General features: G+C 45.0%; 1 protein-coding gene across 1 annotated transcript in view; it reads right to left on the minus strand.

Moving 5' to 3' along the window:
- The window catches only part of LOC144766575 (uncharacterized), a 166,464-nt gene that overhangs the window by 23,311 nt on the left and 119,963 nt on the right, over nucleotides 1-23,190 (minus strand). The window contains exons 3-4 of the mRNA XM_078650375.1: nucleotides 2,637-2,774; nucleotides 2,467-2,555 (exon numbers count right to left, since the gene is read on the minus strand). Coding sequence (XP_078506501.1) covers nucleotides 2,467-2,555; nucleotides 2,637-2,774 — 227 coding nt within the window. The remainder of the gene's footprint in view (nucleotides 1-2,466; nucleotides 2,556-2,636; nucleotides 2,775-23,190) is intronic.

Genomic DNA, 23,190 nt, shown 5'->3' on the forward strand with positions numbered 1-23,190 from the left:
CTACATCCTCCTAGGAGACCTGTACTTCCACCTCGAGAACGCTAACGACAGCAGCTCCACCACCCTGCTCGCCAACCTCACCAACCTCGGACTCAAACAGCTTGTCACTACTCCCACCCACTCCGCCGGACACACGCTTGACCCCATCTTCTCAGCCAGCAACCACGTCACCTTCAGCCATACCACCGAACTCCACTGGACCGACCACCGCTGCGTCCACTTCACCTTTGAGAAGCCCACCATTCATCACCACACACAACGGGCCCCCCACCACAGCTGGAGCAAAGTCACGCAGACCAGCTAGCCACCACCCTCGCCCGAAACCCACCTATGGACACTACCGACATCGACTCTATCACCCTCAACCTCAGGCAATGGATCGACAACTGCGCCAACACTCTTGCCCCAATCAAGAAGCCCTCGAACAGATGCACCGAGAGAAAAGCCATCTGGTTCACCGCCGACCTCCAAGCATCCACACAGGCCTGCTGTAGGTTCGATAAGAAGTGGCACCATGAACAGACACCGGACAGCAACACAGCATACAAGAGCGCCATCCGCAGACACCACCAACTCATCCGTACCCGCAAAAGGACCTCCTTCAAAGAACGTATGACAACATGGCACACAACAGCAAAGAGCTCTTCAACATAGTGAAGGAACTCTCCAACCCCAGCTCCAACTCCAACGACATCCCACCTTCACAAGACCTCTCCGACTCTCTAGCCACCATCTTCCATCGCAAGATCGCAGACATCCACGACAGCTTCAGCAACCAGGCCCCATCGGCAGACATAGACACCTCAGACACACCACCCCACCAGCAACACCGACATCGACCCCCTGCTCTCCTGGACCCATGTCAATGACGGAGACACCATCAAAATCATGAACACCATCCACTCGGTTTCACCATCCGACCCCTACCCGTACCACATCTTCAACAAAGCAAGCTCCACCATCGCACCCCATTTCTGCAAGATCATCAACAGCTCCTTCAAGACTGCCACCTCCCCGGAGAGCTGGAAGCATGCCAAGATCAACGCCTTACTCAAGAAACCCAAAGCTGACCCCAAGAACTTCCGGGACATCTCCCTCCTCCCGTTCTCGGCGAAAGTCATTGAGAAGATTGTCAACAGTCAACTGACCTCCTTCCTCGAAAATAACAACATCCTGGAACCATCCCAATCCTGATTCTGCAGCAACCATCAGGGCCATGATGGACAACAGAGAAACCGCAGCCCTCATCCTCCTGGACCTCTCGACCGCCTTCGACACCGTCTGCCACCACACTCTCCACACAACCCTCCACAATGCAGGAATCCACGACAAAGCACTGGACTGGACCATCTCCTTCCTCTCCGGCAGAACCCAGAGTGTCCGCCTCCCCCTTTCCACTCTAAAGGCACCAAGATCATCAGCGGCCTACTCCAAGGATCGTCCATTAGCCAACATCACCAGATCACACAACCTCAACATCGTCTCCTACGCCGACGACACCCAGCTGATCCTCTGCCTCACCAAGGACCCAACCACCTCCAAATCCAACGAAGGCCATCGCCGAATGGATGATGATCAGCAACCTGAAACTGAACTCGGACAAGACGGAAGTCCTCATCATCGGATCCACCCCCTCTGCCTGGGACGACTCATGGTGGCCGGCCATACTGGGAGCTGCAGTGATGCCCACCAACCACGTACACAACCTGAGAGTCATCCTGGACTCCGCATTTTCAATGAACCAGCAAGTGAACGCCCTCTCCTCCTCCTGCTTCAACACCCTCTGCATGCTCCGCAAGATCTACAGATCGATCCCCACTGGTACCAGAAGGACAGTCAGCCAGGCCCTCATCACCAGCAGACTGGACTACGGCAACGCTCTCTACACAGGAACATCAGCCAAACTCCAGAAAAGACTGCATCGGATACAGAAAGCCTCTGCAAGCCTCATCCTCGACATTCCCCGCCACAGCCACATCACAGCCCACCTGAAAGACCTACACTGGCTCCCCATCAACAAGAGGATCACCTTCAAGCTCCTCACCCACGCTCACAAAGCCCTTCACAACACCGGACCAGTGAACCTCAACAAATGCTTCATCTTCTACACCCGACCTGCCAGCTTCGCTCCGCTGACCTCGCCCTCGCAACCATCCCCCGCATCGGTCGAGCAACTGCCGGTGGCAGGTCATTCGCCCACCTCGCCGCCAAAACCTGGAAGACCTTCTCTATCCGCCTTCGACACACCCAGGACCTTCTGGCCTTCAGGAGATTCCTCAAGACCTGGCTGTTCGAGCAGTAGCAGCACCCCCCCCCAAGCGCCTTGAGACACTCACGGGTGAGTTGTGCAGTCTAAAAATGTAATGATTGATTGGTAGAAATATGGGTTACTCTTTGCAGTTTGTAGGTAGGCTCTTGGTTACAGACTGTACATATGTATTTATAGATTTATTATAATGCACTCACTGCAGGCTGTGCTTGGTTTCCTTTCTCCATGTTCTCATAGTTTACTTCAGATTCATAGATGGCTCTGGGGATACAGCCAGGGGTTGCACCTGAAATAAGAGACCACATTATATCGCACCTGATTTTTCACTGCTTTATACTTTGAAATGGGACTTTGAATAGATTCTTACCATTTGCTTTCTTTGCGCGTCTCTCATAGAAGAGAACCACACCAAGGACAGCGACAACAGCACCGAGGAGCATCCCTGAAGCCACCGCCAAGGTGACCCACCAGCTAGAACAGGAGGCATCTGAAGCAGGAGGAGCCCCTGAAGAAGAGAGACAACCTGTGAGTGTCAGGCTCGTCCGACTCTTGGCAGGTGCACGAAGAATGTAGAAAAAAAGAAGAACAAAAGGAGTAGAGAGACAAAGGCCTAAGAAAGTCTTTAAACACACCAGTATTTTGGATTAAGGTTCTGAGCTGGTTATCGTCACTCCTCAACAGCAGTATAGCATTTGCCAAAATGTGAGTGTTGAAATGGTTTTAGGATTTGCATTATTATGGAAAATGTTTCGGAATAATGAATTTAATAATGGGTCCAATCTGGTAATAATAACCTTACATGAACACACTTGAAATTAGTTCAAAATAATGTATAGCAGTGTGTTTATTAATGCACTTTTTGTGCCATATTTTGATGAAATGTCCATTTTATTTAATATGGAAGTGGTTTTCTGCTCACTCCTATTACTTGCCCCCTCCCAACCCGTTCTATATGTGCATCTTTCCCTATGCAGCTTTGCACATGAAAACTAAATTATGTCATTGTAAATTTCCTAAATGTGCATGAATTGTGAATAAACTTTCTAGTGTTTCTAATGTTGCAAATGCCCAAGGTCCTTCCACTGAAGTTCTGTTACTGGGCTCTTCCGCTAGTGCATAGTCCATTGTCCATTACTGGGCATAGCTCTCTTCCACTGGTTCACAGTCCATTGTCCATTACTGGGTTCAGCGCTCTTCCACTGGTGCATAGTCCATTGTCCATTACTGGGCATAGCGCTCTTCCACTGGTGCACAGTCCATTGTCCATTACTGGGCTTAGCTCTCTTCCACTATTGTATAGTCCATTGTCCATTACTGGGCTCAGCGCTTTTCCACTGGTGCATAGTCCATTGTCCATTACTTGTCTTAGCTCTCTTCCACTGGTGCATAGTCCATTGTCTATTACTGAGCTTAGCTCTCTTTCACTGGTGCACAGTCCATTGTCCAATTACTGGGCTCTTCCACTGGTGCATAGTCCATCGTACATTACTAGGCTAAGCTCTCTTCCACTGGTGCATAGTCCATTGTTCATTACTGATCTTAGCTCTCTTCCACTGGTGCACAGTCCATTGTCCATTACTGGGCTCACTTCTCTTCCACTGGTGCATAGTCCATTGTCCATTACTTGTCTTAGCTCTCTTCCACTGGTGCATAGTCCATTGTCCATTACTGGGTTCAGCGCTCTTCCACTGGTGCACAGTCCATTGTTCAATTATTGGGCGAATCGCTCTTTTGCTGGTGCATAGTCGATTGTCCATTATTGGGATTAGTGCTCTTCCACTGGTGCATAGTTGATTGTTCATTAGTGGGCTCAGGGCTCTTCCACTGGTGCATAATTCATTGTCCATTACTGGGATTAAGGCTACTAATGCGTGGCACTTTAAGTTAACAAACCCCCGTCAAATGATACAACAACGATAATTTTGCAATTGGGTGGGGATAAGCAAACAGTACCTTAATCCAGAGTACTTATTCCTCGGCGGGCGGGCGGTGAGAGTGTATTCAGAGAGAGGCAGTGACACAATTATCAGGGGGATGGCCCAGCCCAGTCTCTTCTGGGTTCTTACGTCCCAGGCATGCCCGCACGCGTCCCACCCTTCGGAAGAGCTGCTCGGTATTTAAAGGGCCTCCTGACCCAGGTGAGCATCGTTGGAGGCAGGCAGAAGAGTCGCAGGGTGCACTGGGACCAGTAGTCCTGGTCCCCCGTTGAAACAGCGGTGTTGTGGCAATAAGGGAGAGGAAGCAGGTACCTTTGGAGCAGTGGTAGTAGAAGTTTTCTTGGCCTTTGGACAATCAACATCCCTTGTCCAATGGGTCTTTACTTTACATAAATAACACCATGGTTTCTTTTTGAAATTTTGCGATTCAACCCCAGATGCAGGATTTTGCGGCCCTTCTGAAGATTTCTTTTTATCTTTACACTTGTCCCTACCTTTATGCTGGGGTTTAGAAGAATCTTGTTCCTTCTGGTGACCTCCATTACCATGGCTTTTCTGCTTGACCCTGGTGCGGACCCATTTGTCTGTCTTCTTTCCCGGTTCTTGGGGAGAGGTAAGATCAGAGTCCACCAGGTACTGTTGCAGTAGTTGGTTCTGAAAGTTATTAACCCCTTCGACGCTCATGACGAGCTCAGTTCGTCATGGAGTTTCCATTGATTTCAATGGAAATTACATGGAAGATTATCAGGGACCTTAGCATCCAAGTGGTTAAGGAAATGCTCCCTCATTATCAAATTGTACAATCCTTCATAGTCCTTTACCTTGTTTCCATGAAGCCAGCCTTCCAGAGCCTTAATAGCACTGTCTACAAAGTCTACCCAGTCCTGGGTGTGTGCTTCTGGGTTTCTCTGAACGTAGTCCTATACAGTTCAGTGGTTAATCCAAACCCATCTATGAGAGCACTCTTCAGTACTGAGTAATTGTCAGCATCCTCTTCTTTAACAGCAAGGAGCATATCTCGACCTTTGTTAGCAAAGCAGAGCCACATGATTGCTGTCTACTGCTCTTGAGGGGCCCTCTGAACCTTGCAGGCCCTCTCCAAAGCAGTGATCCATTTATGGATATCATCCCTCTCCTGGTAAGGAGGAACTATCCTGCTGAGGTTCCTATTGTCAAAATAACTTTCTCTGAATATAGGGACACTGTTGCTGCCACCATTGGAATAAAGTCCCAATTTCTTCCTAGTCTTCTGCTCTTTCAGGGACTCTTTTTCAAGGGACAACTGCTCCTGTCTGAGCCTAGCTTTCTCAAGTTTGAAAATTTGGTATTCCCTTTCCAAAGAGTTGTCCTACTAGATATCGAGGTCCCTATGGAAGTGCCTGAAGCATTGGATTCAATAGAGTAGGACAGAGACCTCCTTGGTCTGTTCTGAACCCTCCAGGGGGAACAAAGGGAATGTCCTATTTGCCATCTGCACTATTCACCTATTCCCTGAGGGGTCAGAGGGTAGCAGGTTGGGCTCATTTGATTCCACCTGCCCATACTCTGAATTGAGGTCACTATAGGAACCAACGGTGCTCCCTCTTCAAGAGAATCTCCACCCACATGAGCCTGTTCATCTGCTCCTCCTGGATTTTTGTCATCCTGGTGCAGCAGTTCAAAGAGCAGCTTCATGGTGGGGTTGCAAACTGTTTTTATCTTCCTAAGGCTACACAGGGTCCTTTGCTTCTGGAACTTTTGACCACTGTACTTAGTAGACTTGGGTACACTGGTCTCCCAACTAAAGACATGGCTGTAGGTGTAGTGAGGTGTTGCATCTACTTACCCATGTGGAATCTAAACTCCCTGAGGTTGGAGAAAGGGTTGTGCCAGACTCTTAACTACTCAACGCTAAGTACAGTAGAACTTACTAATTCTAAGCTGTATTGTATGTGTTTAATATTTAATGATTGTTTTTCAATTAATCGACACCAAGATTAGCTGGTAAAACAATGCAGTCTTGAATCTCAATCGCTACAGACTAATATAGGAAGCTGGCTTAATATATGGTGCTCACTTACGGAAGCACTAATCCTTACTACCCTTATGGTGATTTTAGTGGTCTTAGACAACCTTAGAAAGCTCTTTAAACTGTAGTTTTGGAGAATAGCCTCCAGGCTTAGTCCAGAAGGAGTGTAAAGCAGCTTGTTTTACCAGAAAGCAATCTTACTTTTATGGATTAAATGAAAAAGCACCACACAATGGATTTATAAAAATAGATATTTCTTATAAGATACTCACTAACACATACAAACATCTCTATCTCAGAGAATTAAACAAAGCACACAATACTTTGCAAATAAAACAGGTAAGTAGCACGAATACACAGTGGTCGCCAGGGGAGACCAATCCATGTACTTAAATAGTGGGATGCGAACCTTGACTCAAGTCATGACTATACCCAGAAGATGTAGAAGGGCTGGGGACCCAAGGTAAGTAACCAGGAACCCCACAGAGGTTGGTGCAGTGTGGGGACATGCCTGCATGCTCCATTCAAGTAAATGTCGGTTGCAATTTTAAAGAAGGACTTTTCACAGCGGGACATGTAGAATCCCAATGGAAGACAAAATGTTGAGGAGCCACCCAACCCATGGATACCCTAGGAACCAGGACACCTACATCGGGCAAGACGGGTGCATAGATGCGAAGTGGAGTCGAAACCGCCGTCAAACTCGGTGGAGGACTTCAGGAAGATGCCGCTGGAAAAGAAGGGTAAAGTGTCCAGTGCAACCCAAAGTTGGATTCATGATGAGAAATACCTGCAAGCAGAGGGGACAGAGTTCATGCCACTCAGAAGTGACCAGGTGTCATACAGGCCTCAGCCTGGCCCGCTAGTGCAAGGGGTTCGCCCTTCTGCGCACAAAGTCCTCAGACCCAAAGGAAAAAGTTGGCACGGAAACTGGAATTGCAAAACATAGAATTTATTACACTTCATGAAGTGGTGCTAAAGTTCAGACAGTACCCTTCGGCACTATGAGAAGTAGCACAAAGGGCTACTGGACACATGGTTTATTTACACAGGGGCTCAAAAGAAGGCGGTACAAAGGACAAGAGTACATTTTATGTCCATACAAGGTAATATCGAGAAGCAAAATCGATCAGTGGGAGGAGTTAACAGTCTTGGGGTCTCGGCTAACACATTCCAATCTAGGCTAACCATTAGCAGATGTGGACCCTAACGGTCAGCGGCAGAACACAGAGATGCTATTATTAGACTGTTGCCGGGCAGATACAAAGGCCATGAGCCGAGAGATAGGACAACGCACATGGTCGACACGAGGCAGCATGTAGCAGACAAAATGGCTGCCTGGATTCAAAATGGATGCCGCTAAAACGTCAAGATAATGGCTAAAAAACTCGTATAACTAAATAACATATAATGTACTGGGGGGTGTGTGTTAATATATACTGTATATCTTTTTGTCTGTTAACAGGTAGAAGAATTTTTACTGTCTCCAGTGGACATTGGGGCTCCAAGTTCCTGGTAGATATAACAGTATGCAAATGGCAATTTTTCTTATTTAATTTCCTTGTAGTTTATACACTTTCTAATTTGCAGTAGCATAATATTTTGGGTCCTGACGAAAGCCAGAGCAACACTCTAGTTGGCTGAAACATGTTGACCATTTCTATATCGCCACTAACATCATTACACATTTAGATGATTTGGCGGGTTTTTACTCTTGACACCTAGACGTCCTTCAACAATCCCATTGAGGCAATCTCATAGATCTAGGTAGCCAATTTTATTTTAAGCACTGCACCATATGAGCATCATCTTCCTGAGCACTACTTTGGCTAAGATCGAGTGACACTCACCTCCGCACCAATACTGTGAGGTCTGGAGGTTGTCCAAGTTTGGGTACAAGTCCCTTATTAATCCCATATGATGATATTCCGCCACGAGGGTGGTCAGATGGGATTCTCTATAGCCAGTAGTGTCTCTTTTCACACATGTTCACTCTTAGCTTCTCAGCCTCCACTACGACAGCACATTTTCCTTTTCCTTGACCTGGTCACCTTTCTTAGTTTGTGTAAACTTATTGTTAGGGGCGTAGGGTGACAGGTCGGTAAATAAATCCCCTTGACCCCCCAGTACATTATATGTTATTTAGTTTTATGAGCAACCACGTGGTTGCGGGTCTTTATATATTTGGGATGCAACAAAAATTTTATGTTTACCCCCGTTTAGCTCACCTAAATGAATTATGGAGCACATCTTCTGCGTACTCTGAGTACTCAGCTATGGACCGACAGTAACATCGAATACTGATACGCAGGCGCGAGTGTGTAGTGTTCCGCCTTTCCTGATACAGCGCATGCCCAGAATGAGCAGCGTTGCTTCTTCCGGTAGTCTTTACATGCTAGCCTTTGCATGCTAATTAAACTGCCGGGCATTTTCTGCCTGAAAGAAAATAGGTAGAAAAATGAGACTTACTCTCTCTGTCAGCGTTACAGGAATTCAAAACATAGGGGATATATATCTCCCACTAGCTTTACGGGCGGATGTACCTTTCCCGTCATTTCCTGTTTATTCCGCTCATGCAATCAGGTGCGGGTATAATAGACAGCGAGGCCGGTCCGGTCGGTACCTCCTCTTCCGCTTGGAAGTGAGCGCGGGGTACCGACGGACAGGTAAGCCCCTGCTGTTCTTTGAGATAGTCGCCTCTCTATACTTGATACTGAGAGTTGAGGTTAATGTTTTCGAGCCTCGGGCGATTATATTTATTCAACACCTTTGGCTCCTCTTTGGAGTCCCGGGTTGATTTTTTAGTCTAGGCTCTCATGAGGGTTCTACTGTAAATTCTTCACAGTGGCAAATATCTTACCGGAGTAGATTGGGGCTGAAGTTTTGCCCTGTAGATTGCATATATTACACATTAATTTCGGTCCTTTTTATAGCTCGGTTATTTGGTAGGCAGAGATTTGCTGTTCTACACGTCTTTTAGGTTACTGTGTAGAGTTATTGGGCTGGACACAGCAGAACTGTGTACTGACTGTGTCCTTTATTGTCTACACTACAGAGCGGGGCCTCGATTTCCCGAGCGGTTGCCGGGTGAGGAGAGGCCGTCACTCACATAATGCTGGGTGAGTATCATTTATTGGAAATGCCTTTAAATGATTTAAGCTAATATGCTTCATCTAATACGCGGAATGCAAATTATTTCCGCTCATGTGTCTGTCGGGTGGGTGGCTGGTTGATTAGGAGTGTGTATGTGTGTTAATATATACTGTATATCTTTTTGTCTGTTAACAGGTAGAAGAATTTTTACTGTCTCCAGTGGACATTGGGGCTCCAAGTTCCTGGTAGATATAACAGTATGCAAATGGCAATTTTTCTTATTTAATTTCCTTGTAGTTTATACACTTTCTAATTTGCAGTAGCATAATATTTTGGGTCCTGACGAAAGCCAGAGCAACACTCTAGTTGGCTGAAACATGTTGACCATTTCTATATCGCCACTAACATCATTACACATTTAGATGATTTGGCGGGTTTTTACTCTTGACACCTAGACGTCCTTCAACAATCCCATTGAGGCAATCTCATAGATCTAGGTAGCCAATTTTATTTTAAGCACTGCACCATATGAGCATCATCTTCCTGAGCACTACTTTGGCTAAGATCGAGTGACACTCACCTCCGCACCAATACTGTGAGGTCTGGAGGTTGTCCAAGTTTGGGTACAAGTCCCTTATTAATCCCATATGATGATATTCCGCCACGAGGGTGGTCAGATGGGATTCTCTATAGCCAGTAGTGTCTCTTTTCACACATGTTCACTCTTAGCTTCTCAGCCTCCACTACGACAGCACATTTTCCTTTTCCTTGACCTGGTCACCTTTCTTAGTTTGTGTAAACTTATTGTTAGGGGCGTAGGGTGACAGGTCGGTAAATAAATCCCCTTGACCCCCCAGTACATTATATGTTATTTAGTTTTATGAGCAACCACGTGGTTGCGGGTCTTTATATATTTGGGATGCAACAAAAATTTTATGTTTACCCCCGTTTAGCTCACCTAAATGAATTATGGAGCACATCTTCTGCGTACTCTGAGTACTCAGCTATGGACCGACAGTAACATCGAATACTGATACGCAGGCGCGAGTGTGTAGTGTTCCGCCTTTCCTGATACAGCGCATGCCCAGAATGAGCAGCGTTGCTTCTTCCGGTAGTCTTTACATGCTAGCCTTTGCATGCTAATTAAACTGCCGGGCATTTTCTGCCTGAAAGAAAATAGGTAGAAAAATGAGACTTACTCTCTCTGTCAGCGTTACAGGAATTCAAAACATAGGGGATATATATCTCCCACTAGCTTTACGGGCGGATGTACCTTTCCCGTCATTTCCTGTTTATTCCGCTCATGCAATCAGGTGCGGGTATAATAGACAGCGAGGCCGGTCCGGTCGGTACCTCCTCTTCCGCTTGGAAGTGAGCGCGGGGTACCGACGGACAGGTAAGCCCCTGCTGTTCTTTGAGATAGTCGCCTCTCTATACTTGATACTGAGAGTTGAGGTTAATGTTTTCGAGCCTCGGGCGATTATATTTATTCAACACCTTTGGCTCCTCTTTGGAGTCCCGGGTTGATTTTTTAGTCTAGGCTCTCATGAGGGTTCTACTGTAAATTCTTCACAGTGGCAAATATCTTACCGGAGTAGATTGGGGCTGAAGTTTTGCCCTGTAGATTGCATATATTACACATTAATTTCGGTCCTTTTTATAGCTCGGTTATTTGGTAGGCAGAGATTTGCTGTTCTACACGTCTTTTAGGTTACTGTGTAGAGTTATTGGGCTGGACACAGCAGAACTGTGTACTGACTGTGTCCTTTATTGTCTACACTACAGAGCGGGGCCTCGATTTCCCGAGCGGTTGCCGGGTGAGGAGAGGCCGTCACTCACATAATGCTGGGTGAGTATCATTTATTGGAAATGCCTTTAAATGATTTAAGCTAATATGCTTCATCTAATACGCGGAATGCAAATTATTTCCGCTCATGTGTCTGTCGGGTGGGTGGCTGGTTGATTAGGAGTGTGTATGTGTGTTAATATATACTGTATATCTTTTTGTCTGTTAACAGGTAGAAGAATTTTTACTGTCTCCAGTGGACATTGGGGCTCCAAGTTCCTGGTAGATATAACAGTATGCAAATGGCAATTTTTCTTATTTAATTTCCTTGTAGTTTATACACTTTCTAATTTGCAGTAGCATAATATTTTGGGTCCTGACGAAAGCCAGAGCAACACTCTAGTTGGCTGAAACATGTTGACCATTTCTATATCGCCACTAACATCATTACACATTTAGATGATTTGGCGGGTTTTTACTCTTGACACCTAGACGTCCTTCAACAATCCCATTGAGGCAATCTCATAGATCTAGGTAGCCAATTTTATTTTAAGCACTGCACCATATGAGCATCATCTTCCTGAGCACTACTTTGGCTAAGATCGAGTGACACTCACCTCCGCACCAATACTGTGAGGTCTGGAGGTTGTCCAAGTTTGGGTACAAGTCCCTTATTAATCCCATATGATGATATTCCGCCACGAGGGTGGTCAGATGGGATTCTCTATAGCCAGTAGTGTCTCTTTTCACACATGTTCACTCTTAGCTTCTCAGCCTCCACTACGACAGCACATTTTCCTTTTCCTTGACCTGGTCACCTTTCTTAGTTTGTGTAAAAAACTCGTATGTCTTTCGCTAATGCTCAAATCAATCGCCATTATAATACAACACAGGAGGCATGGATGATGAATGCCAGCCGATATCAGGTGTTGCAGGAGAGTTGACAGTGACCTTGGAGCTGCAGCTGTGTGGACCAGGCAATGCTGTGGAAGACTAGGAGCTGTTCACAAGCTGACCCACATCAGATGTCGAGAGTTGAGGGGTCGGTGTCTGTCTGGAACACCAACAAGCCTTGGCAACTGCAAACAACATGGCAAGCAAAATAAGGTGCAGTGTCGGGATCAGCAAGGTCCAAGAGACTCACAACAAGCAGGGGAGTCAGAGTAGGCCCGAGCAATCAGGGGATCACACTGGAGTCAAAGAAGACCCTCAAGAGGACCCACAGGACGGAGGCACTGGAGTTGCAAGAAGAACTCAAGCAGTTTGACAAAGACACAGGTCCACAGTGCAAGAGATGTGGTGAGGAGGAATATCTTGGTCACAGGAGATGATTGAGTTTGAGACTACATGGAGCCCAAAGATCTCTGAGGAGGAGAGCCAATAAGCATTTGCAATGACAAGTTAATGTGGTGCACATTGGTTCTTTTCCTGCGGTTCCAACGAGGGATACTGGCCTCAAACTCAGTGAGAAGACAGTGCAGGCCTTGACGGAGTTGAAAAACCACCACCTGTGTTGCTGAGCCTTTCTGAGTCCCAGGATCAGCAGAGTGGTCAGATTTGTTGCGGTGCCTGCAGATGCAGGAAAGTGACTCCTTCACTTCAAGGAAGATTCCTTAAGGTATCTTGGATGTCCACAGGCCTTGGGAGGAACCTGTTTGAAGCACAGGCCCAGACTTTGCAGCAGAGACCAGGAGCAGCATTAGTCTTCCCAGTTGCAGTCTTGGTGCCAAGAGTAAAGTTTGGGGATGTCCAGAGTGTCCAGACGGTCAAAGCAGAAGTAGTGTCAGATCTGGATCTTGTCCCACAACAAGTCTAGGGACTCACCCAGGGGTAAACCCTTAAGAACCCTAAAGAAAGGGTTAGGACGATTCAGGTGTCCCTCCCAGAGGAGGGGCTGGACTGTGGGGAGGGTACTCCCATGTCCATTGTCAAGTTTCACGCCAGAGTGGAAAGTAAATGGCTCTCAGAACTGGTTAGAACTGGAGTATGCAAGGAGGGCATCAAGTGTGCTCTTCAAGCAGTCTCTGTGGTGCTGGTATGTATCCCCACCCTGCCCCAACACACTAAATCCAATCTGGGAGGTGTTCACACCTCCATGTGACAGGACATCTATTGTTTTGCCTTCCCCTGCTCAAGCTTTGCTCAGCAGCACAAGGGCCGAAACATGTCTCTGGTTGCTGTCTGGTTCTGGAAGACTGGTACCAGGATCACTGAGGGCCTCGCGGAGGAGATTTATAGTGCCTAAATTCCCCAATCCCAAGGTATGATTCAAACATGTTTGATACCAAACATGACAGGGTTCATTACAGCCAGTTTAGAGATGGTAATTGCGTAATGACGCTTGGCCAATCTATATATCAGAATGGCTGATGCACTTACAACCCGGAAAAACGGACTACGAAATTTGTAGCGGTGTCCTGCTCATGCAGGCGCACCCTCACACTTAGAACCGAGCACCCTACCTGCAGGATTAAAAGGACTGCTTTAGGGGTGACGTATAGGTTTTAAGTGCAGTGACCTTAGATATAGAGAAACCTATATCTACCATAAGTGGTGCTAGCTATGGGGGCAAGGTCAGACAGCAAAGGGGTTGATTGCTCTGAAATTGTGTATAAAACAGAGTTATTTTTGGTGAGCCAGAAGACATTCCTGTCTAGTAGGGGCTATGTCTATTTATTTTGAGTCCTTTCCTTTTCTGCCGGAGATGCTGTTGGTTTCCTTTGTGATTATATCAATTATAATGAGATGACTTTCCTTTTCTACCAAGGCCTCTGTCCTTTCCACTTATAATGTAGCTGTTCATTTGGGACTTAGAATAATTGGATCTGACTATGTATTATGCATTTGAGACTTCACAGCATATTTTGCATTACTCTGTACCCCTTGATTTTGAGATTAGGTAATACAACCCTTTAACTAATTCGGATCTAGAACTCAGTTACTGAATGTTGCAAGTTAATTATTTATACTCAGCTAAACTAATGTTAGGTCTGATAATGAGGATGAGGTTCTTTATTGATAGATTGAGGATTGAAGCAGAACCGCTAAAGGTAACATTTGGGGTGGTCTGAGTTTCAGAGTGCCTACATTTTGGGGTTTGGGGTTCAGCTCCTCATACTAGCAGGTCCAGCTCAGTGCTTGTCAGTCACCAAAGGAGACATGAAGTTCATGCTTCACCCATGACAATCACCTATAATCTGCAACACACAACCCTTGGTACACAAGAAATTTACACCAAACTTCACTCTGACCTACCTCTCTCTGGAATGGAGACGATCATCGGGGTGGAGGTCCGGATCTTATTTCCACCAGCTTCTGGCGCTACAAAGCAATCAGAAATTCAATCTATTAATCCTTTGACCACTTAATTGTGAAGTGCATCACCAGGTCCTCTAATTTCTTATCCTTGGAAACAATTTCCCCGCTCCACAAAAACCATTCCTCCTTTCCATCAGTCATTTTGGCCCAACTAAAGGTTCTAGCCTCTATCCAACCTAACAGTTCTGATTAACATCTGCGACAGTTCTGTCAATGACATACTGAAAACCTTCTTCAACAAGTAATCATATTTAAGGAGTGTTTAAAGTTCAGGTGTATGGTTTGTCACACAAGGGAGTCACAATGGGTCCCATCACCAATCATCTACTGTGCCAGCACCAGCTTCCGCAAGAAGGTGTCATTATCTGCTCACCTGGGAAATTAATGGTTTTTAAAAAAAACATACTTCTGAATCCACTTCTTCAAATTGCCTCAACTGCAAATTTTCATCCTAAGAGAATTTGACCTGGATTGTTGCCAAGTGACTATAGGTATGAATTTACTGCCCTTCTCCTTGGAACAATCTCAATGACAGACTAGAGTTTGTCCTAATAAGCCAACCTCTGGTGAGACAATCCTTGTATCTAAAATGTCTATTTTCATGTTATCTATCAGATTCTGACTCTTTTGTTAACTTGTGTTGCCAAGAAATAATAAATAAAGACTATGCTTGTGCTTGGACATCCTATTTAATGGAGAGCCTAAACACTTTTAAGTTCCCGTCTTTGGAACACTTCGATAGAAACAACTGTGTTTTAAGGCAGATGTTAAATCAATCAACTATTTTTTAATTGTTTTTTTTGGATAAGGAGGCGATTGCAAAAAAAAAGCATGCTGGGTTGGTTATTTAATGGTATAATAAAACCAAGCCCCAACCCTACTTATCTTTCCAGTTAAAACTGGTTTTAAGGGATAGATATCTTATGTTAAGATTTGGCCGCTATCCAACAAAGGATGGGACTCCGAGATGGGTACAACATTGCCAAACACAAAATTGCAGATCATGTGGTTGTGTCAATGAAACGCTATTGCATATTGTATGTATTTGCTCTAGATTGCGACAAGAGAGACAAACACTGTTAAAACCAATTTGTAAGGAAATAGGAGTGAGAAAGTACCGCCAAGCATTACATTGTGCCTCTGAGGGCATACCACCGCTTTAACAACCCATTTTGTTGAGTTCATCCTTATAGCTGAGAAGAAACTGACCCAGGCTGATGTTTTGCCTGTGTTACTGGAATAATAAATGGTTGTATTGATAGCTTTGTTGCTGTATTAGTATTGTTATTGCACTGGTGTAAGATGGGTTTTAGTTGAAGTAAAACCCTACTGTTTGTAATTAGTAAAGCTCATTACAACCAGATATTAAAGCTGGCCGATCTACCCAAAATGAGTCAATAATTATAATCTTAAATTGCTCCTTTAAAAAAGGCAGGTACGTAGACATTTGAAACTTTTTAATCATATTTATTTGAATTTAGCAACAAGTCCTCCTATGGATAGTTTCAGACATTTGTTCTGAAACATAGATTTCCTTAAATAAGATCCTAATAAAACACTGTTAAATTTTGAGTAGAGACGCAGAGGCACTTTATAGATTAAGTTATTATTTATAATGATTAAATATGAAATGTGTCCGTATCAAGTACAGCTTGTGCGAAGGGATTTCACAAAGACACTTTAATTACTGGGCTGGGCCAGGCGGCTAAGATTGAACGCATGGAAGTTTTTATTATTATTATATAGAGTGGTTATATAATAAAATGGATGAAATATTACTTTTATGATGTTTTATGTGATTTTCATGATCCAGTATGGTATGTCATCCCTCAATTATTTTGAAATTGGTAATGCATCTGTTCAAAAATTCTTTTTGACGACTGTTTTAAGACTTGTTGCTTTTATTCTCCATGCTTGTATTGATTTTTAATTATAGGACGATAGAGACTTACATACGACTGATGCACAAAGTGTTTACCATATTCACTGTTGTGGTTTCAGGCATGTTTTTCTCTGATTTTAAATGCTCACGCTACCATTTAATGCTCTCTTCAGATTCTCCAATCCTCCAGCGAATCCTCCTCTTGTCAGTCAGCCCAGGTCTCCCTCCTCTCTGGCAGAGGATTACCACAAAGCATCAGACAATGCCTTGGATATCTAGCAAAGAATCAAGTATTAAAGAGAACCAAACTGACACGTGACCTTATCTGTGATAATTTCCTGAGTCACAAAATCCTCGCCACCCCTCATCAATGACCTCAGAGTAACCAACGTTGTGGAGAGACAGTCCCTCTCCACCTTAATCTTGTGTATTTAATATCATTATTCCAGAAGAAATCCATCACTAGTTAAAAACTACTGAATTAAAAAAGATTGATATTATGTATAAAACGTTGAGACATTACATACAGTGGGATAAATAATTTTGTCAAATTGTCACTTATTTCAAACAGTCAAAACACTTTTACTACATTACATTTGCCGTTTAATTGCCCACTCTCAGCATTAAAACTCCAAATTTTCAATCCAATTCTAAATGATCCCAGTAAATATATAGCAATGAGATATAGTGTATGTATTTATGCAACACATTTCTACCCAAGAGTAATGGAGAGTTGTCGACTAAGAGGTTTGTCATGTCCCTTACGTTATTTCCATCATGTACATACCGACGACGTACATTTCGTCCCATCCACACGACATAACGGTATTACACAGGTGACCTTTTACCCAGTAGCTTACTTCTGTCTCTCCAACAGCGGGCTCTTGGTAGCATATTTTAATCCCTGTACCTGATGTACACAGAACATGTCCCCATGCACAGTAGATGTATTCTGTATAAGGGTCACAACTTTTTTCATTCATGGCCAACAGCCATTTGCATGTGCTTATGCTTGTTTAGAAAAGGATTAGCAGGGGATTTGGAAATATTTTCAAAACATCAACTCTAGAAAAACCCCGGAAGGACCACTTTAGTATAAAAGACTCTCACTCCCCTTACCAAGACAGAGGAAGAATTCCTTCCAGGCTGGACCGAGAGTCTGCAGGCTGATCCTTCGATAGGCAGAGACCTGATATCCCTTGCGGGGTGCCATGCTCGATGTAGAGAAGGGGTCCTTCATTCAGAACCATCAGGTGAGGTGTTAGCACTTCCCCTGGGAATTCTTTGCTCCATTAGGTTCCATCAGGACATGTCCTAGCACTTATATATGCATGCTTCACCTACACCTCTAAATAAGGCACGGTTAGGTAGAATACGCATCATAGGAGTACGCCAAGGCTATTGTTTTATGTAATATATTTTTAATCATCTTATTAGCATTATGTTAGAAATGTATCTACTTTTTACGAATTTGGTTCTAGCGATTACGTTTGTTTGCTCCTGTCTTTTAATTGTCGCTGCTAACATGTTTTATACTTGACGGACGCATGACCAATAAAGACTTATTGAAACCATTCCAATAGTCATTCTATGTATTCTGAGAAAAGCAAGCACGAGTGACTGAGCGAAAGATACTGTATTGTTTCCACGATACCTGAGGAATCAGGGTTGTCATGTTCAGTGGTTGCCAGAAACTACCAATCACGCTGTAGAATGGTAGTGGCACTGTAGAGCGAGCAGGTCTAACGTCTGACTCATCCTCTGGGGTGTCCAGAGTCTGTCTTCACACCAAGCCCTCAGTTTAGGTCAACCAAAATGTGCAGGTCCTGGGGGGTCCTAGGCGCTACATGCCACGTTAGGGCATAACACCTGGGAGGACAAATTATTTAAGATTATGTGCACAGTTCTGCTGTTTCTACATTTTCATTTAACAAACTGATAGAGTCACTTTTCTTTTTTGAGTTTTGGAAGGTCACTGAAATACAGCTATGGTTTTAAACCTGTATATATGCGCTAAGAGGGAAGTTTTATTTTTAAATGCATTAGAGATGATAATAAAGGGCAGTCAGGCTCTAAAACCATGTGTTAACTAATTCATTTCACCAATTAAGATCAGTCCTTATTCGGAACCAAGTAGGGTCAAGTATTTTTCTAATGAAGATTATTAATTATCTTCATGCTGCAGTTTATTTATAGAAAGATGATAATATTTGACCCGAGGCTGGATAAGTGTGAAGGAGGGATATATTTACCTGGACATGAAGGCAAAGGGGCTCCAAGCAATGGTGGGGTGGTGGCCATTTTGTAACCAAAAACGGATGCACTACGGGTAGGTGACTAAAACTTAGTTTCAGAGTGTCTTCTGCAGCAGAGCTCTTCCAAGAAGTAATTCCATGTATGATGCAGCCTGTCGTGAATGCTTTCAATTATAGTGATGACATATTGCTTTTTGGAGCTTCACAGAAGGAACGTGACAAAGCCCTCATGCAAGTATGTCGTTTACTAGCTGATGCAGGTTTATCTGTGAATGACGATAAATGTGAGTGCCATAAAACAAGTTAAAATTCTTTGGCCATATCTTGTCTGATGGGGCGATCCAGCTAGAGTGCAAGCGATGTCAACTGCCAGTTCTCTACAAGACATTTCCATTTTACATTCATACCTTGGCATGGCCAGTAGCCACGGTAAGTGCTCCCTTAGGAGACTTGATGAAAAAGAGTGTTTAATTTCATTGGTCACAAGAGTGTGAGCAAAGCATCAAGAAAATCAAACAAGGAATAGAGAACGCCACTGAAATGGCATACTTTGATCCAAAGCTTTAAATAGAGGTCATTGACACTAGCCCAGTTGGGTTAGGTCAGGTGCCATCCATGCACAGCAAAGCAGTCAGCAGCATGCTCAAAGGCATATTGTAGCAAATGCAAGGAAATGTTTGTCCCAAACTGAACCTACTTATTCATAACCTGTGAAAGAAAGTTTAGTAGTATTTGGTCTTGTGAACATTTTAATATATTCCTATATGGAAATCCTTTCACACTTGTGACCATCTTTGGCAACCCAAAAGCTAAGGTGCCTACTTGCATTGAACATTGAGGTCTAAGATTACAACAGTACAACTACACAATGGTGCATCGTCCAGGAAAAGATCAAAATCCAACTGACTATTTCTCAAGACAACTGAAGCCTACATACATTTCATTGTGAAATCGAGCACACCAGCTGCCATTTCATTCGAACAAATCGTCATTGCCACGAGTCAAGATAGTGACATGTTTAAACTTAAAGACATTGTCACTCATCAGTCATGGTACCAGCACTCTCGACTACTCAAACAGGATAGTGAATAACTGGGGCCATATTATAGAAAGTACCCCGGGAGCACAACAGGCATGTGCACCTGCTTTGCACTCCCCGGAGCTCTTTGGTATTACAAAAAGGTGTGTATACGCTTGTACGGCCCATTCTGCAATACAGATAGCGAGGGCACATATATCGCACTATCACCAGAGGGTGCCCCCTTGCAGATGAGGGAATCCCTTTGCATCTGCACCTGCGCCATATTATAGACTTGGGAACAGAGGCAAAGAAGCTGTCAGAAGGAACACTGACAGTGTGCCACCTAAAAAGTCTTCACTTGTCAAAGTGACTTTTGGCACACACTTGTGACACTTGGTTAGTGTCCTGGAAGCATCAACCTTGCTTATACAAGTCAACTTTGCAAGAACACAATCGTTTTTCCTAAATACGAGGCCTACTCATACGTTTTGTAAATGTGTTTGTTACTTTCGTCAATATGGTGACAAAACTATCTGTAGCACATAAACAATGGCAGCCTAATCGCCCTCTCAGCCCAAGGCACGGATGCCTTTTTCTATAAATACATTTCTGTTTCCGGGTACAGACAGAGGAGACACTTCCTCTGACATCTAGAGGTCTCTACGGGCTGATGTTTTTGCACAGCAACTGTCTAGCATCATTGTGACTCGGGGTGTCCAGCTTGTGACCAAGATGGGGTCCTACATTCTTGACCACCTGGTAATGGGGTTGGATTATTCAGTAAATTGATTCTTGGCACATACACCCTAGACACATAGGTTAGGGTTTGCATAGTAGGAGTATTCCAGATTGTTATAATATTACATATGCTTGCATAGATCCGTTTTTTCAGCATGATGTGGAACTTTCTGTATGTTCACTGTCCTGATACTTCCTATAACTTTAATCTGCTTCTGTCTCTTGATCATTGCAACACTTGTTACTGCAATAACTCGCTGCCACCAGTGACATCCACTCCCTCCTCGACTGGGAAAAGAAGGCAGCCCTCATCCTCCTCGATCCCTCAGCTGCCTTCAACACAGTCTCCCACAGCACCCTAAGTACAAGACTTCATGACGCCGTCATCCATGACAAAGCTCTGGGCTGGATATGCTCCTCACTCACCCGTAGAACACATCGAGTCACAACACCACCGTTCCTTTCAGAACTCACAGAGATTGGCTATAGAGTCCCCCAGGGCTCCTCCCTGAGGCCCACCCTCTTCAACATCTATATGGCCCGATCTCAGCCATAGCCAGGAACCATGGACTCTACATTGTCTTCTATGCCAACAGCATCCAGCTGATCCTCTCTCTCATCGAGTCCACAATCACCAGAAAAAACTTCCATGATGGGATGACGGCCGTCACTACATGGAGGAGAGACAGCTGCCTCAGGCTCCACTTGAACAAGAATGTAGTCCTCATCCTGGGGTCCAACACCTCTGCTTGGAAAGAATCTTGCTGGCCTGCTGCGTTAGGAATAGCCCCCATACCTATGGATCGCGCACGAAACCTGAGCCTCATACTGGACTCCTCACTCACGATGAACAGCCAGATCAGCACTGTCTCCTCATCATGCTTCCACTCTATATGCCTGCTTCTACAGACCTTCATATGGATCCCCACCAAAGCCAGAACGACGGTCACCTACGCACTCAGCAGTAGACTAGACTAAGGCAAAGCACTCTACGCAGGAGTCCCCCAGAAACCCCTCAGGAAACTACAGAACATTCAGAAGGCCGCAGTCAGAGTGGTCCTCAACATCCCTCACCGCAGCCACATCTTCGAACACTTGAGAGAACCCTATTGACTCCTAGACAACAAAAGAATCAGGTTCAAGCTCCTCACACACGCCTGCCTACAAGACCCTCCACAAACGCCGGACCAGCATACCTAAACCACTGCCTGTCATTCTACGTACCCGCTGGACACCTTCACCCCACGAACTGGCACTGACCACCATCCCTCAGATCCACAAAGCCAGGACCGGGTAAAGATCCTTCTCCTACCTCACCGCCAAGACCTAGAACACCCTGCCTCTCTACCTCAGCCTATACCGGTCACTGACCCAGTACAGGAGAGTGCTCAAGACCTGAATCTCCCAGTGCCTTGAGACCCTAGTGGTGTGTAGTCATGCTTAACAAATACTAAGGGTGGGCGTAGTGGGCGTAGTGGGGCTCCGCGGAGAGGGCGAGAAGCTACGCCCACTCCCGCACTCCGCGTAGCCCCACTACGCACCTCCCACCCGCTCTCCCCTACATGCATTATTTAAGCAATTACCCTGAATAAAACAACTTTAAAGCACTTACCTTGTCCGGGGCTCGTCCGGGGCTCCCTCTTTGAATAGCGTCCTTTCCTGGATACCAATGCGCATGCGCGGGCGGCCGCGCATGCGCATTTCTCCCGAGAAATGCGCATGCGCGGGCGACCGCGCATGCGCATTGGTATCCAGGAAAGGACGCTATTCAAAGAGGGAGCCCCGGACGAGCCCCGGACGAGCCCCGGACAAGGTAAGTGCTTTAAAGTTGTTTTATTCAGGGTAATTGCTTAAATAATGTATCCAGGGGAGGGCGGGAGGGAGGCGGGTGGCGGCCGACTCGGCTACGCACATGGAGTGGGCGTAGTGTTGCCGGCTACGCTGTCTACGCAAAATGCGTAGAAGGCAACACTACGCCTACTCCGTGGGCGTAGCCGAATCGGACGCCCAGGGTTAAAAAATACTGTTGTATTGATGGATTCATTGATTGATTGACATATATTCTATATACGAATCACGTTGATTCGATAAACATTAAAAATGCTCCTCTATGTAATTGTTGCATATTTCTCTGAGCAAAGGAGAGCATGAGTGTGTGAGAGAAAGCGTCTAGATCTGTCACCACAGTTACTGATGGAACAGAGTTGTCATGTTCAGTAGTTGCCAAAACTGTTCACTCTCTGTCTAGGTTAGGAAGGCTTATGGTGACGCTGTGAGCTTGCTGATCTATGGGACAGCATATCCTTCAGGGGCACAGAATCAGTCTTTCACCGTCCCAAAATTTATGTCGTCCACAAATTCGGAGTTCCTACTGATTAGTGAAATCTACATGACATGGTGCTGCCAATGTTGGTGGGTTTCCTATTTTGTATGGATCATCTGAGTAGTTCACTTGTGCGTTCTCAGAGATCCCTACACTCCTTCTAACCAGAGAAGTCTGTGGTGGTAGGGAATATCCTCCTCAGCTGAGTAGGTATATCCTATGTATTGACTGTTGGTAATTCAAGCTTTGAAGGATCTACTTCCCACTGTGATGGCCTTATCTGTGCTTTATTTTTGCATACATGGCACAAAACAGCACTGAGAACTGCAGATATGCAGACACACGGTCATTCAGAAGCTTCTACAAAATGGTCTCACACTAGATGGTGGGGATGTTACCTTTGTGGTAGAGGCACACAAAGCATATAGAACAGAGGTGTTTTATTCTTGGGTTAAATTCCCACCTGCAGATACAAGATGGGTTAGTGGATGGAGTTGTCTTCTCAGACACCCTGATTTCCCAACAGCAGACTGATTGCAAGTAAGTCTTACAGCAGTATG

Source organism: Lissotriton helveticus, chromosome 7 (genome assembly GCF_964261635.1).
Source record: "Lissotriton helveticus chromosome 7, aLisHel1.1, whole genome shotgun sequence".
Lineage (NCBI taxonomy): Eukaryota > Metazoa > Chordata > Amphibia > Caudata > Salamandridae > Lissotriton > Lissotriton helveticus.